The 15,079-nt window shown below is 39.7% G+C and overlaps 1 protein-coding gene across 6 annotated transcripts; it reads left to right on the top strand.

The window, feature by feature from the left end:
• Window positions 1–361: 361 nt before the first annotated feature.
• On the top strand, window positions 362–14,286 carry LOC118091805 (uncharacterized). 6 transcript variants are annotated; one of them, XM_088653496.1, is made up of 14 exons: window positions 362–518; window positions 1,918–1,953; window positions 4,068–4,116; window positions 4,212–4,278; window positions 5,182–5,232; window positions 7,622–7,649; window positions 7,917–7,947; window positions 8,411–8,468; window positions 9,640–9,670; window positions 11,173–11,209; window positions 11,576–11,611; window positions 12,756–12,791; window positions 13,428–13,455; window positions 13,603–14,286. In XM_088653496.1, the coding sequence occupies exons 1-14, from the start codon at window positions 485–487 to the stop codon at window positions 13,618–13,620; spliced, it is 540 nt and encodes a 179-aa protein (XP_088509622.1). In that variant the 5' UTR covers window positions 362–484; the 3' UTR covers window positions 13,621–14,286. The 6 variants fall into 6 exon arrangements, with proteins under 6 accessions (XP_088509622.1, XP_088509623.1, XP_088509626.1 ...); XM_088653497.1 differs by having other exon boundaries at window positions 363–518; window positions 14,139–14,286; XM_088653500.1 differs by having other exon boundaries at window positions 496–687; window positions 14,139–14,286.
• Window positions 14,287–15,079: the final 793 nt, after the last annotated feature.

Genomic DNA, 15,079 nt, shown 5'->3' on the forward strand with positions numbered 1-15,079 from the left:
AGCCAAGTGATATAAAAACAAGCAACCTCTCTACCAAATCTCCCATTATTATCACAGTCCGTTGCAGTTACTTCTTTAGCTAAACCTTCCTGGAATGCTGAAATGGCAGAACCCATTGGGTTGTATCCACTGCTTTTTTTGCCTGGGGGGGGACGCATACCCCTAAACATTTTGTGAATCTTTGTACTTTTGTCCATTTACTGTATTTATTTTCTTAATGAGAGTTATCTAACTCGCAGTCCGTTCAAATCCACCAGTCAAAATCCCCAACGCTATTCAGTGGGAGGTAAAGCGCCATAGGACTTCCGCCACAGACTGATCTAGGATACCCTGCTGCGCGTGCGCAAATGTATGACAGCGAGTGAGCTACAGGGCGACCGTTGGAGCCCAGCGTCCCTCCCTCGCCCGGCTACCAACGGGCGTTTAACGCTTGCCAGGCTCGGCTCCGCCCCGCGCGCATGCGCACCTCGGGCTTGAGAGGCTGATGGGCGGGGCAAAGAGAGTGAGACTCTGGCCGGGTGGGTGGATAGGAATAATAGCCGCAGCAGCAGCAGCAGCAGCAGCTAATCTACGCTCTCCCGTCTAATGGTCCCCTTATTTAATTTTCTTTCTTTCTGGGCGTACAAGACACTTTCAGAAAGGGAGAGAGAGCTTTCCAGATAAGGGGTGGTGGTGGGGATATGGAGGGTGAGAGGAAATTTATTATTGTTGTTATAACGCATGGATTCCCCTTCTTAGTATCTTTCTCTACAGGGCCGGATTTAGGTATAAGCTAAACAAGCTATTGTTTAGGGCTCCACTCTCTTGGCCCCTCAAAAAAAAATACTTCTTCTTAATATACTACTTGATTGTATTTCACTTCAACAATTGCTTTGATAAAATTCATATTTTGTTGTGTGCAAATGGCTTTAGATACCTATTAGGTCCATAAATTACCATATAGCATATGTTCAACACAAAAAACAGCGACAATTTGTTGATGACAAAGGACAGCTGGACATAGAAAGGGCATCATTACCTTCAGTAGTTTATGGCCTCATCAAACCTAAATCCAGCCCTGTTTCTCTATATGGGCTTGTTTATTCAAATATAGGCAGGGTGTGTGTCAAATCCTTAGGGCTAAATGGGGCTGCATTTTTACCCACATACCCAAAATAAGAGAACACCCTGATGTACATGAAATGATTCTCCCCTCACTTTCCTGGAGCTGGGGAGAAGGAGCCTCATTCAATTCACCTCCACCTTTATGGATTTAAAAGGTTTCAGCCCCAACTTGCCACCCGCCAACTGGCCTCCAAGGCAGCCGGCGTGGAGAATGGTTGAGGCAACCCAGCTTGGTGGGTGGAGTATACATAACGAAATGATTATCATAAGTGACAAATCATTATACTAAACTTAAGGGAATGTTCTCTCCTCCCCCTAACTTTTGATGCATGCTTATTTATGGTGAAGTAGGGGTTTATTTCTTTCTTAAATTTGTATACCTCCCTTCATCCGTAGATCTTGGGGTGGTTCACAACTGAAATTAGTGATTGTAAATGAGGGGAGAGGGATTTATTCCAGATTGATTGGCAGAGTGCATGGGGCTGTGACCTTTTTGTAATTGTATCACCATACACAGAAACAATGTTATCTGGTATCTAATCCGGATTCTGTACTTGGAGATAGTTTCTTCTTTGCTGTTCACTGCCAATTGTTCAGATTAGTTATAAAGTTGTTATTCCACCCACCTCTCCATGTGCAGTTAATAACTTTTCTTGACTATAGTAGCCTATATATAAATTAGGGTATCGATGCTCCCACACATCTTGCAAGCATTTTAAGGATTGCAAGATGTGTGAACAATAATAGTCTTTATCTGTAGGTTGTGTTTTATCAGGTTTGACCTGATGGCTTCATGTTTATTCCTGGTTCTAGGTTTTTCTTTTAAAATGCCACTACTTGAGAAACAAGGTAAGAGAGACTTATTTAATGCTACTTTTTAGTATGGTGAATACTAAAGTGATCAGATATGCATAGTGAACTGTTACTTTCTGAAAGTGGTTGATTTCTTCACTCTAGTTATGTGCCAGTGGAAGGTATTTTTGCATTGCAAAATGTGATACCATCAGATAATATCTGTTGTTCCATGTGTATTCACCCTAAGAAGGGCCACTGCTACAAGCAAAGAGTGTATAAATATAGAATTGTACTGTGGCGAGTGTTTTGCTAGTTGATTAACAGCTCTGGCAATAATTTTAAGAGCTATTTTATTTTCGTGCATGATATCTTCTCATTTATAGGCATCTTTTAAAGCCCCCCTTGGGTAACCCTTAAGCCTGTTGCCAGGTATTGTGAAGGATTTATGTAAAAGAGATCCTATTTGGAAGACGCACTGTGTGCGGGGCACCCCGAGCTTCCCTCTTTATGTATTTGTGGCCAGGGAGAGATGGAAAATACTGTTAACATAGCTGCCAAGTTCTCCCTTTTTTTAAAGGGAAATTCCCTTATGCTGAATAGGCTTCCTCGCGAGAAAAGGGAAAACTTGGCAGCTATGACTGTTAAGTATGTATTTATTACTCCCTGCATAGTCCTAGGGATAGATTTCTCAATGTGAATCTTCAGAATTTCCTTTTTGAATGGTAGGAAGAAAAAATGCACTTGCTGATGGATATACTACATATAAGGTTTCTACATTTCCTTTAGGAGCACAACAGATTAAACAAAATTTCATTTTACAGCATGGGTACCAGTGTGCTGGGGACTGGTTATGCTAAAATGTACCTCAACTAACATTGTATTTTTGTTATGATCAATAGTTTTTAGCAAATAAATTTGACTGTGTGATAAGGAATTATAAGTCTATCTGATAAGGTTGTCTTTAGAACATGGCAGTGATCTATTAACACCACAACAGCAACAGCAGCGCACAATAACAAGTCTGCTAATGGTGATTAACTAGGCAGGGGCGTAGGAAGAGGGTGGCTCGATCCCGATAGGGTGCCATTGCCAGCTGTCCCTGCCCCCAGAAAGCACGCCACGCCCCCAGAACGCACGCCAAATTTGAATGATACCTCATGTTAGCACCTCACTGCATGTCCATCAGGGACCAAAGTTTTAGCCTAGCCATAATACATTACATGTATGCTTTATGCAAGGATATTATCAGATTTTTGGTCATTCTCCTGCATTTTGAAGTGGAACAATCTAAGACTGTGCCACATGCTACTTCTGCAAATGATGGGCTGAACGGTCCAGTCTCTGAAGATGAGGGCTAATTGCAGCTATAAAGGTCCATCCTCCAATCTGTCTTCCTGTTTTAAAATCTATTGATCCTAATAGTGAGTGGAAATGTATTCCAAGTGTTGGTTCTTCCAGATATGATAATTTAAGGAAAGGGTGCTCTGTATGTAAACTGCCCTAGAATCTCTTCTTAATGGTGGTCTATAAATTTTTCACAGAAATAAATGTAACATTGAATGATCATGTTCCAAAGGAACTTGCAAAATGATCCATATGACCTGGTTCCATAAAATCACTAAGGTGTGTGTGTGTATTATTATTTGAAAATGTCAAAGCAACTAGTACCAAAACTTGCAGATACGATAAACTGAAATATCACTGTAGAACAAAATTAATCAAATAGATGACATTCTTCCCCCCACAGGAAGTATTGTGCATCAAACCGACCACGTCCCTTTACAATTTTCTGCAAGCAGAACTTCTGAATTTCAATTGTATTTGGCATAAAATGGTCTGATGCATGCTAGTAAATTCTCATCATGGTAATCATCAACATTCTGCAACTATTTCTTAACATCCTGGCCTCCTTCTGTGACATTTTGCCACCATTCCCATGAATATAATTCTTTATTAGCACCTTGCCCTCACTGATATTCTTAAATGTTTTTATCTTGTAAACTCCACTCTATCTCATAGATCTGAGTGGGGGTTAATATATTCAGTATTATATACAGATGCAGTGATGAACTAACTTATGTAAGCAAGTAGTAAAGACACAAATATATTTGTCTCTAATTACCTGTTTGTGATAGTATAACCTACCATCTCTGCATGTTTAACCATAGAAAATAGCGAGCAGATGCTAGTGAAAAATGAAACCTATCTGCAGATTTTGTAAGTACTCCCTTTTGAAAGATTGATGTGACTTTTAAAAATTAAATAGTATGTAAATTAAAATTCATTATAAAAATGGATCTTTTTTATTTAAGAAAAAACAAGGACCAGAGAAAGAGGCTTGTACATGAAATCTGCACCTTTTTGGACAGCAGCCAATCTGTAAGTAACTTATGAAACAAATCTTGCCCGTGAAAATGAAAACTCTGTATATGCAGGTAAGGAATGCCTTATGGAGCAATGCTTAATTTTATGGGTGCTCTTTAATTTTCCCTGTGTTGTGTGAGAGAGGGTTGTATCTGCCCAGAGTAGATGCCTAAGTTTATAATGTCTGTTAATTTCAGCGGGTCTACTCTGAGTAAAAGTAACACTGGATACAACTAGAGAGTGTTTTCTTTGAAATAGTTGGTAATGCCCACTTGCATCTCTTTTCAAAATGTAGAACTTTCACCCACTGGCTTTTACTGTACATGCCGTTACTCCATTATTAGCGTAATACGTTTGGCGTATACTCTGAGACACTATTATTGCACCACATAGTCTAGGACTGTGTGCTCATGAGTCTTGGCTCAAACTGAGCCCTTGGAGCTGCCTATGGCTTCCTTGAGGTAAAGAGTCAATGGGCTACATTTTAAAGCTGCCGTAAAATTTGGACTGTTGGGGAAGTGAGTCCTGTTGAATTAAATGGAGCTAACTCCCAAGTAAGTGGGGTTAGTGTTGCAACCTAAATTATTCCACAACTTTTTCAGAATTTAGTTTAAAAAAATAAAAATATTTAAGTGCCTGCAAAAAAAGAAGAGGATAATAATAATAATAATCTACATGCTTGGCCACATGTACCTATATATCAGTTGAAAGCCTAAGCACTGGATGTTTCTCAGAATTGTGATATTTCAGAAGCAAGTTTGGAACTGCCAAATTCCATGTATAAAGCAAAGAGCAACCATTAAAGCCTTTGGAAATACAACAATTATCTGAGAATAGCAAACCTGGGCTTTGAGAGATGTTACTTGGACTGCAACAATAATGTTTTGGTTGTGTGTGTTTTTTGTTTTGTTTGTTTAGGTCCAGGAAATTGATGCTCTGAGAACAGAAAATAGGAAGCTAAAAAATGCGGTACCTATCTGACATTTTATATACATTTATGGCTGGCTTAAAGTCTGTTCCTATGCTTCAGTGCCAGGGTTGGAGGTGGTTGTTTCAATCAGAACTTTACTCCATTTGATGGCATGGGTGTGGTGGCCAGAAATAATCCCTTGCTTGAGTTCTGAATTAAATATTAGCTACAGAGGTAATTTATGCCAGTTCATAGGACCTAAGGGAGTAGTTCCCAATCCCCCCACCCAACAGACCTCTTGAAAATTGCTGAGGTACTTGGTGGACCACTTAATGACTTTTCTGCCTGTTGTAGCCATTGTAATGCAGTGTGCCAAGTGCTATCTGATTTTTAATTGCATTTTAATTGCTTTTATTTCTTACATATTGTATTTTAGTGTATTACAATTTGAATTCCATAAAATCCAAATTGTAATACAACAAAAAATGAGAATTTTTTTAAAAAAATCAATTAAAAATCAAAATGAATATGTTATGCAATCAATATGCCACATACTGTTTTCAACTACAAATCAGTTAACATGCCACATACCACCTGAATGAAGCTCGTGGACTACTGATGGTCCATGGACCACAGTTTTGGAACCCCTGATCTAGGAGGAAATATATCCTACATCTCAAATCTGCCGGTTTTGGGCAAGATGTTGGAGCATGTGGTGGCTTCTCGTCTTTAGGCAGTTTTGGATTCTTCCAGTCTGCTTTGGGGAGGGAGGCAGATTTGGTCATGCTTCTGCTGGCAAATACATGCAGAAAGTGCTACCCTCTTAGTTCTTTTGGACCTCTCAGTAACACTTGAAGTCATTGAAGATGGCATCCTTCTAAGTTGTTTATATGGGCTGAATTTAGGATGCATGTTATGCTGCTTCCAGTCCTTCCTGGATAAGCAGCCATAGAAGGGTGGTGTTGGGGACTGCTCCACCCCATGGCCATTGAGGAGCCGCGAGGTTGATGCTTTTTTAACTGTTGCAGGAAGTCATCTGGAGGTTTGAAGTGTCATCAGCATATGGGTGACACCCAGCTCCGCATTTCATTTCTATCTTCTAACCCCAGGAAGGCTGCTGAGCTCTTTGAATGGGTTTCTGGAAGCGGTTTTGGTGGGGATGAGGGCAAACAACCTGAGGCGGGAAGGCGTGTCCCATTTTGCTTGAGGCAAAACTGAAAGTGCCTCCCCATCCTACTGCCGCCACACCACCTCACCGAAGCATCCCTTACCTGGGTTGTATAGCATCATCTCGACATAAATTGGCTCCAATGCAGCACCGCTTCTCTGCTGCTGGCGGAAGCAGTGGGGCATGAGGGGTGCCTCATGGGTGAGCTGGCTCTGACCTTAGGCTGCATCCAGATACAATGGAGGTATTTTGGTAGTGGAACTGACTGCTCTGGATTGAAGTTTGCAGTTTATCTTTGATGGGGTTGCAGTCTCCTTTAAAGACCAAGTGTGCAGTTTGGTAGTTCTCTTGGACTCAGCACTAACAGGATAAGCTCAGCTGGTGGTGGTAGCCAGGAGGGCTTTTTTGCAGTTTAGGCTGGTTTGCTAACTGCAGCTTTTTTGGAAACTTCAGCTGATACAGAATGCATCATGTGGATCATGTGATACCAATACTGTGCTAGTTGCACTAATTGCTGGTGTGTTTAGAAGCCCAATTTAGAGTTCTGTTTTAAGCATTAAAGCCCAAAATGAATTGTGTCCAAGTTACCTGAAGGTTTACCTCCACCCATACCAGTCTGCATGTATTTTGATATTCTTACATACCCACCTCTGAGAGCAATTAGGTTTGTAAGCATGAGGGAAAGGGTCTTTTATGCTGTGACCCACATTGCTGAAATTATTTACTAGCTGATCACTTCAGGAAAGCTGATCACTTCAGCTGATCACTTTGGGAAAGTCCTCAGATCCACTTGGTTTTGTCTGCTTTTTCTTGAGTTGTGATCTGTGGATGGCTTTTGTTGTAGTTATTTACTGTACTTTGTGGGATGGTATGCTTGTTGATTTTTCCCTGCTTCTGCCAACCTAGCAGTTCAAAAGCACGTCAAAGTGCAAGTAGATAAATAGGTACTGCTCCGGCGGGAAGGTAAACGGCGTTTCCGTGCACTGCTCTGGTTCACCAGAAAGCGGCTTAGTCATGCTGGCCACATGACCCGGAAGCTGTACGCCAGCTCCCTTGACCAATAAAGCAAAATGAGCGCCGCAACCCCAGAGTCGTCCACGACTGGACCTAACAGTCAGGGATCCCTTTACCTTTATTTTGTTCTATTGTATTGTATTTTAGTTGTATGTGGCCTTGGTGAGTTTTTCCTCTTAAAGGAAGTGGCTTAAAATATTTAAAATAGATAAAAAAAGTTTGTAAATAGTTTGATCTAATACTGTTCTAATTATTTTCCACATTAGAACTCCCGGCTGCGTTATAAAACAAAAGGTATGTATTTACAAAAGTAAACCCATTGAGGAGCATTCTTAGGAAAGCAGCATATTTTATTTTGTGACAGGCAATAAGGTGATAAGGATGAAGATATATTCAAACAAGTAAGTAGGTTTCAAAGAGTAGGTGGTTTGTGGGTAAGAGAATGGGTAACATTTGTAGTGATTTTTGCAATACCATGTTGGGTGGGGGGTACTTTTATCTTAAAATAGCAACTAAAATGCCACTTGCAAGGAGCAGAATTATATTTTTCTTTCTTCTTAGATTGGGCCCTAAAGAAAGAAGAATATGAAAAGTAAGACATGATCTGTTAACACAACATTTTAAACAACAGACTGTGGTTGCATCTAAACTTCCACGATTTTGTGGATATGATTTGATACACTTGGAAATTTAGGTTGCGCAGTTGAAGTAAATTTACCGGTAGCATTCTTGCACAACAACCACCTATGTCACCCCCCCAAAAAAATACTCTGGATTTTTTGTGATAAGATAAGTGACAGGGAAATGTATGGAACTGTGTGAGATAACACTAACAATGAGCAACATCATATAACTTCTGTGCATTTCAGAACAGAAAGATCACACACACGCGGGCTTGTGGTCTGTCAGCCTCCCCCATTAGGCTAGCAGCTTGTCAATGCACATTTTATATTTGCTAACCATTTTGGTTAGCATCCTTCACATGATAAAGATTGGCTTTTAAATGTAAACATTTGAATTTGAATTTGTGTTTGTATTCTGATTTACTTTCAAAGTGAGATTGAGAGGCTTTCGGGTGAGATATCAAATTACTTGAATGTCACAAACTTCTGGGTGAGTATAAATTATTTCATGGGTTCTGAGAAAGTGGTATCTGGTACATAAATATCAAGTCATTGGGTTGTATCCATTGCTGTGCCATCAGAGTTCCAGTGATGCAATACCGGTAGGACTTCTGTTTGCTCTTCTCTCCTTGTCCCTCTCCCCAAATCTTCCCCAGAAGGTCTCCCAACCTAATTTTGAGAGGGCACAGAGGGCAGGAGAGGGAAAGAAGGTTCCTTTGTTTGCATGAAAATTCCTTGCCCCACTGGAGCTGTAGCGTTGGATACAGCCAATAGACTGGCCCAATCTAGCTAAAGTAACCCATTAAAAGCAAGGGAGCAAGTAATAATAACTATGGAATTTCCATAGTACAGTGGTACCTCGGTTTATGAACACAATTGGTTCTGGAGGTTTGTTCATAAACTGAAGCGTTCATAAACTGAAGCGAACTTTCCCATTGAAAGTAATGGAAAGTGGATTAATCTGTTCCAGACGGGTCCGCGGAGTACTCAACCTGAAGTGTACTTAACCCGAAGCATGGGTGTAATTGGCTCCGGAGGTCTGTTCATAAACTGAAGCGTTCATAAACCGAAGCAAACTTTCCCATTGAAAGTAATGGAAAGTGAATTAATCCGTTCCAGATGGGTCCGCGGCATTCATAAACCGAAAATTCATAAACCGAGGTGTTCATAAACCGAGGTTTCACTGTACTTAATCATTACTACTTTTAGCTTGTTGAATCTAGAGAATGGCAGAAGCCCTGGCCATGAATTATATACATTTGTTGCTCTTTACAGATACAGTATTAGATAATGTTTTGAAGTTTAATTCTCCAAATGCAACATTTGTTGTTGGCTTATTTTATGCTCTCTGCTGGATTTTTATGCTGATTTTTTTTCTATGTTCTGCTTTGTGTATGTGTGTTCATACATGGATAGTGATATTTTTATGTTTTGTCATTGTATTCCATCCTAATAGTTTTGTATGTGTATGATTTCTTACTGAAGGGTGTCCTGTAAAAAAACAAAACAAAAGCCTTCCACAATCTAATAAACAAATAAAACTAGGATTGGAAAGGTTGGGGGAGTGACATGTCATATATTACTTTCCATTACACTTTAGATTATAAAGACGTTTGCTTGGTTTGCTGAAATATCAGTTAGATTGTGTCTTTCTTTTTTAGTATGAAGAGTCAGAGCTTCTCAACAGCCAAGGTCTGTTGTTTTAGTGACTGTAAAGGACATTGATGTTTATTATACATCTGCTTACTTTTATGTTAGTCTGTATGTCCTTCCTAGTGATCCTACTGTGTAAGGTGCCAAAATTTCACATTACTGTACTAATTGTAATCAGCAATAAGAGGGGAAATTCAAGCTGAACCTTCATATGATATGAAGGCTTGATTCTGAACTACAGTGAGTTACAGTAATGAAATTAATTATTATTATTATTATTATTATTATTGACGGGACGCAGGTGGCACTGTGGGATAAACCACACAGTTTAGGGCTTGCTGATCAGAATGTCCGCGGTTCGAATCCCTGCAACGGGGTGAGCTCCCGTTGCTCGGTCCCAGCTCCTGCCCACCTAGCAGTTCGAAAGCACATCAAAGTGCAAGTAGATAAATAGGGACCGCTCCGGCGGGAAGGTAAACGGCGTTTCTGTGTGCTGCTCTGGTTCGCCAGAAGCAGCTTTGTCATGCTGGCCACATGACCCGGAAGCTGTCTGCGGACAAACGCCGGCTCCCTCAGCCTATAGAGCGAAATGAGCGCCGCAACCCCAGAGTTGGACACGACTGGACCTGATGGTCAGGGGCCCCTTTACCTTTACCTTATTATTATTATTATTATTATTATTATTATTATTATTATTATTATTATTAATACCCCCACCCATCCGGCTGGGCCTCCCCAGCCACTCTGGGTGGCTCCCAACAAATTAAAAACAGAATAAAACATCACACATAAAAAACTTCCCTAAACAGTCCCTTGAGACCCAAGTGGCCTCTGGCGAGCAGTGCCTTCCATCCGCTTCAGCTGGTAGCCCAGCTGCGCCCCTATCGGGACAGGGGTAGTCTAAATTTTATGCTCTGGCAACCTCTAGGTTAGATCATTGCAATGTATTATATGTGGGGCTGCTTCTGAACTTCAGCTTGTGTAGAATTCAGTAGCCAGTGGCAACACAGTTTGAACATATAACACCAATCCTAGCCTGACTGCACTGGGCGCCAGTTAGTTTCTAGGCCTAATTCAGAGTGTTGGTTTTGACTTATAAGGCCTTTAATGGCTCAGGACCGCAATACCTCAAGGACTGCCTCTCCCCATACGAGCCAACCTGGACCCTGTGATCATCATCTGAGAATGTTTCTTATGTCTGGACAAGAGGTCCAGAAGGTGGCAACACAAGAATGAGCCTTTTTCTGCAGTGGCTTCCTGTTTGTGGAATGCTCTCCTCAAGGAGGCTTGCTTGGTGCTGCCATTATATATCTTGTCTAGGGCAAGATAAGGTGACTTAACAAATTTAATGAATGAAATAAAGTCTGTGGCACTGGTTAAGATCCCTGAAATTCCGTTTTCATCTTTTCTAATGTTAGATGCTAGAAGTATCTTATGCACTTGCTGGCTGATACAGCAAGTTTTAGATTGTTAGACCAAGAAAAGAGATATTGAAAGATTCCCAGGCATGCATATGTATAACATAATATTCAATTTTACAGATAAAAGAATTCTAAGTGAACCTAGAAAACATGCCAGGTGAGGGCTTGACTTTTTCACCCCATTGTCTACTTACAGAAAGTTGTTCTAAGTGATTGACTGTGTATGAAGTCTGGTAATATGTTTTCTTTAAAATGCAGTTATTTTAGCTAAAACTCTGCAGCCACACTGCTTAGCATAATACTATAAAAAAATATTCAGTGAGTTCTCACTTGTCTGTGGGCATATTTTTCATATGTGCCTAATTGAAACACAGTTTTAATTAGAAAATGCCTTTTCCTTTTGAGCTCTTTTCCCCTTGAGCTATGTACCTGAATAAACTATGGTATCTGCTTTTTTTTTTTTACATGTAAGTCAATATCTGTTACTTTTTAAATGATAAGATTTTCATTTGAATATCCACAGCACTCAGACAGAGGGTGCTTTTGTGCTCGAGAAGAGGTAAGGGCAACTGCATAATTTAGTTTGTTTTGAAATTGCTTGTATGTGAGAGGCATATACCTGGTGGAGTTTTCCCAAGGAATTAATGCTAGTTTGACTAAGAAGAATAAGATGATCCCCGTTTAGAAGCATGCTACACATTTGCCATTTTCGCATAGTGCAGAGTGTGTATGTACAAATGCACTAGCATATTTTACTGGAATATTTATTAACTAAAAGGGGAATGGTTAAGGAACCTGAAAATTACACAGCTTCTCTTTAAACACCATTCCAGGTAATGGCAGGGTACATGCAGTTTCACATTCTCCTATGAAATAAATGCACATTTATAACTATGTGGGATACAGAATCACTACATTTATTTGTTTTTGGCTGGCTGACATCAGTGCTTACCAGCTTCTTGAGGCATTTTATCTAGCCAGTTGCTATAGCAATTACTTATCTCATTTGATTAGTTCTTGTTTAATAAACAATAACATCAAAATAAGTTTCTTAAGAGGCCTCTGTTCCCAATGCCAGTTCCTCGAAGTACCTAAACACAAGGGGTTGCCAACTGCTACTCTACAATTCCTCAGAGTATAAATATAGAGGCAGCAAAGGCCAAGTATTTATTATTATTTTCAGAATTGTATAACCTGCTTTTCCCCCCTTCCAAAAGCAGTCAATCAAAGCAGCTAAGAAGTACAAAAGCAAGAGCGATTCAACCGTTAAGATACAAATCATCAAATTAAAACAGCAAAAATGACATAAGGAACAACACTAACAAACATAGAACCAACAACAACATATTGCTTTAAAATGCTGGTGGAATATAAATATATGACTATAACCTAATTTATTGAGCAGGGATTTCCACATATGAAGTACCACCACAGAGAAAGGCCTCTTGCATGTGGTCATCAGTTTTGTCTTAGAACACATGCAAGAGGCAATCCTATTCCAATTTACCTGATAGTATGCCTCAACAGGACTTAATTCTGGTTTGATATGTATGTATGGGATTGCACTATAACTGCAGGATTGACCCCTTGTTCATTTGAGGACTGTGGTATATGAGGAAGAAAGATAAAGTCTTCCCTCCTGCTGTAGTCATGATAAAGCTCACTCACTTGAAGGTTAATTTTGCTTTTATTCCATCCCACAGAACTGTTGAAACTCAGACTGGAGAAGATAGCTCTAGGTATCATACAATGAAAAATTAATTCTTCTTTAAAACAGTAATTTTATTCTCTGTGTACTTATAATTAATGAAGCGAGGGGTTCACTAAATAATTCAAGCAGTTTGCGAATAGTAACGCTTTGGATTTTCCATGAGGGTGACAAGGATTATCCTTGGTGGATTTTAAGGACAAGTTGCTACCCACTGACTTAGTTTGGCAAAATTGCTGAGACTTTCATATCCAGGTCAGAGAATGGTCGCTGTGGACAGGCAACTTTAGTGACAATAATGTGATGATGCAGTGTAGTTATTGTGGTGTGGGGAATCCAAAACCAGCTAAATGTTGAGGCCTTAAGGATTTTGCACCAATCCTTACATGGCCACAAGTGTGCTCTGACCTGAATAGGAGAACAGGACACCTCTTATCACTCCCACTTTCCACCTTTTACCTCATTGTCCTGAAGATCCCTACAAATTTAAAGGGATTGGTGGACTGTAGTTCACAGTTGCATGTTCCATACAACATAATCCACAATCTGGAATTCAAGATTTATTCTCCAGCGAGTATGCATAGCATTGCAGTCATAAGATTAAGATAAAGTGGTGCACCACATCACAGATTATGAACCTGTTCTGTTATTATTTTCCCCGATTTAGCTATGTTGTTGAAGACTCATTATCACAGGTAAGCAAAGTGTCTGGGGCTAGGTGGGCAGCTGCTGTGCAATTCTTATACCTTAAATCCAACACATTGGACATAGAAAGTCATGCTGATTCTCTGCCGAATAATTTCTTTAATAATTCTAAAATCTGATCTGCCCGCTTTTTACAGCCATACCAGCCAGCTTGAAAATGTAGCTGTTTTTGAGACTTCCTGTGGTGGCGGCAAGCTGGAATCTTGTATTTGCAGTGCTTATGTGTTTCTGTTCTGTTTATCATTGCCTGTAGAAGAGTCCTTGCCTATATTAACAATATGAAACAAACACAGGATCGAGTATATCACAATTTATTCACTGTAACATAGTTTATTGTACTCAAATTTTATGTATTCCTTGATGCCTATTTATCTGACTATTAAAATTACTCAGAAAATACAAATAGAGAATTGTATCCAACTAACTCAGAGTATACCTACTGAAATCAATACACATGACTAACTTAAATCCATTGATTTCAATGTGTCATATGACTTAAGTTGATACAACCCAGTATACATAAATACATATACATACATATATTTGGGAGGATCACACCAGTTGCTTAATCTAGGTGCTTATTTGTTGAAGTGGACTTTTTTGTAGAAATGCTTACAATCTTTTTTAAAAACAACAACAACAACAACTTATCCATCTAATATTCTCTTTGCAGGATGAGTTTGAATAGCGGAAGTCCAGTGTGGTGTAACAATAGCCTATTTGAGTGCTGGAGAGCTTTCATGTTTGACATTTTAAATTTTGGTGAACCATATTAAAATATTTATAACTATATGCCAAATAAAGATATTTTAATCCTGCCATAGTTTGAGTTAGTATAGTTATTATTAATAACTTTTTGGTGTTAAAAGCATCAAAAGTATTCACTTGGCCAGAATTGCATTTCATCTGGTGCAGTTTAGAGATAGTTTATCAGTACAGTGAAGCATTACATAGGCATTGGGTCCATAGGGGCTATGCATGATCTACCACAGTGTTTTTCAACCTTTTTTGGGCAAAGGCACACTTGTTTCATGAAAAAAATCACGAGGCACACCACCATTAGAAAATGTTAAAAAAAAAATTAACTGTGTGCCTATATTGACTATATATAAAGTAATTCTCCCACGGCACACCAGGCAACATCTCTAGTGTGCCGCGGAACAGTGGTTGAAAAACACTGATCTACCACATGTTGATGGGGGCAGCAGCTTCATGTTCTACTTAAAGCTACTCCTGAAGACTGAAATGCAAAATGTAGTCTGTGACTGTGACTGCATATACATTAAAATACATGTAGAGTAGGCACCTTGATTCCTAACAGTTCTAATTTGCAATAGGTTAATAGTGGATTCAGGGAACCATCCTCTCTATTTGAGGTCAAACAGGAGTGTTAGGATTGCTTTTGACATCTTTGGGTGTTTTTCCCTCCCTCGCATATGAGAAGCCCCTTCCCATTCCATGCTGGCCAGACTGACAACTATTTTTAGGGTGCTTCCTAATGGGTGTTTATTGTAGAATGGGCGCGCATCAAACGTGCCCATCTTTTACAGCGCATATTGTTACCATCAAATGCCAGCCTGTATCCCGCCCCCCTAATTTAATTTAATAACATCG

The sequence above is a fragment of the Zootoca vivipara genome, chromosome 11 (genome assembly GCF_965207765.1).
Source record: "Zootoca vivipara chromosome 11, rZooViv2.hap1.1, whole genome shotgun sequence".
Classification (NCBI taxonomy): domain Eukaryota; kingdom Metazoa; phylum Chordata; class Lepidosauria; order Squamata; family Lacertidae; genus Zootoca; species Zootoca vivipara.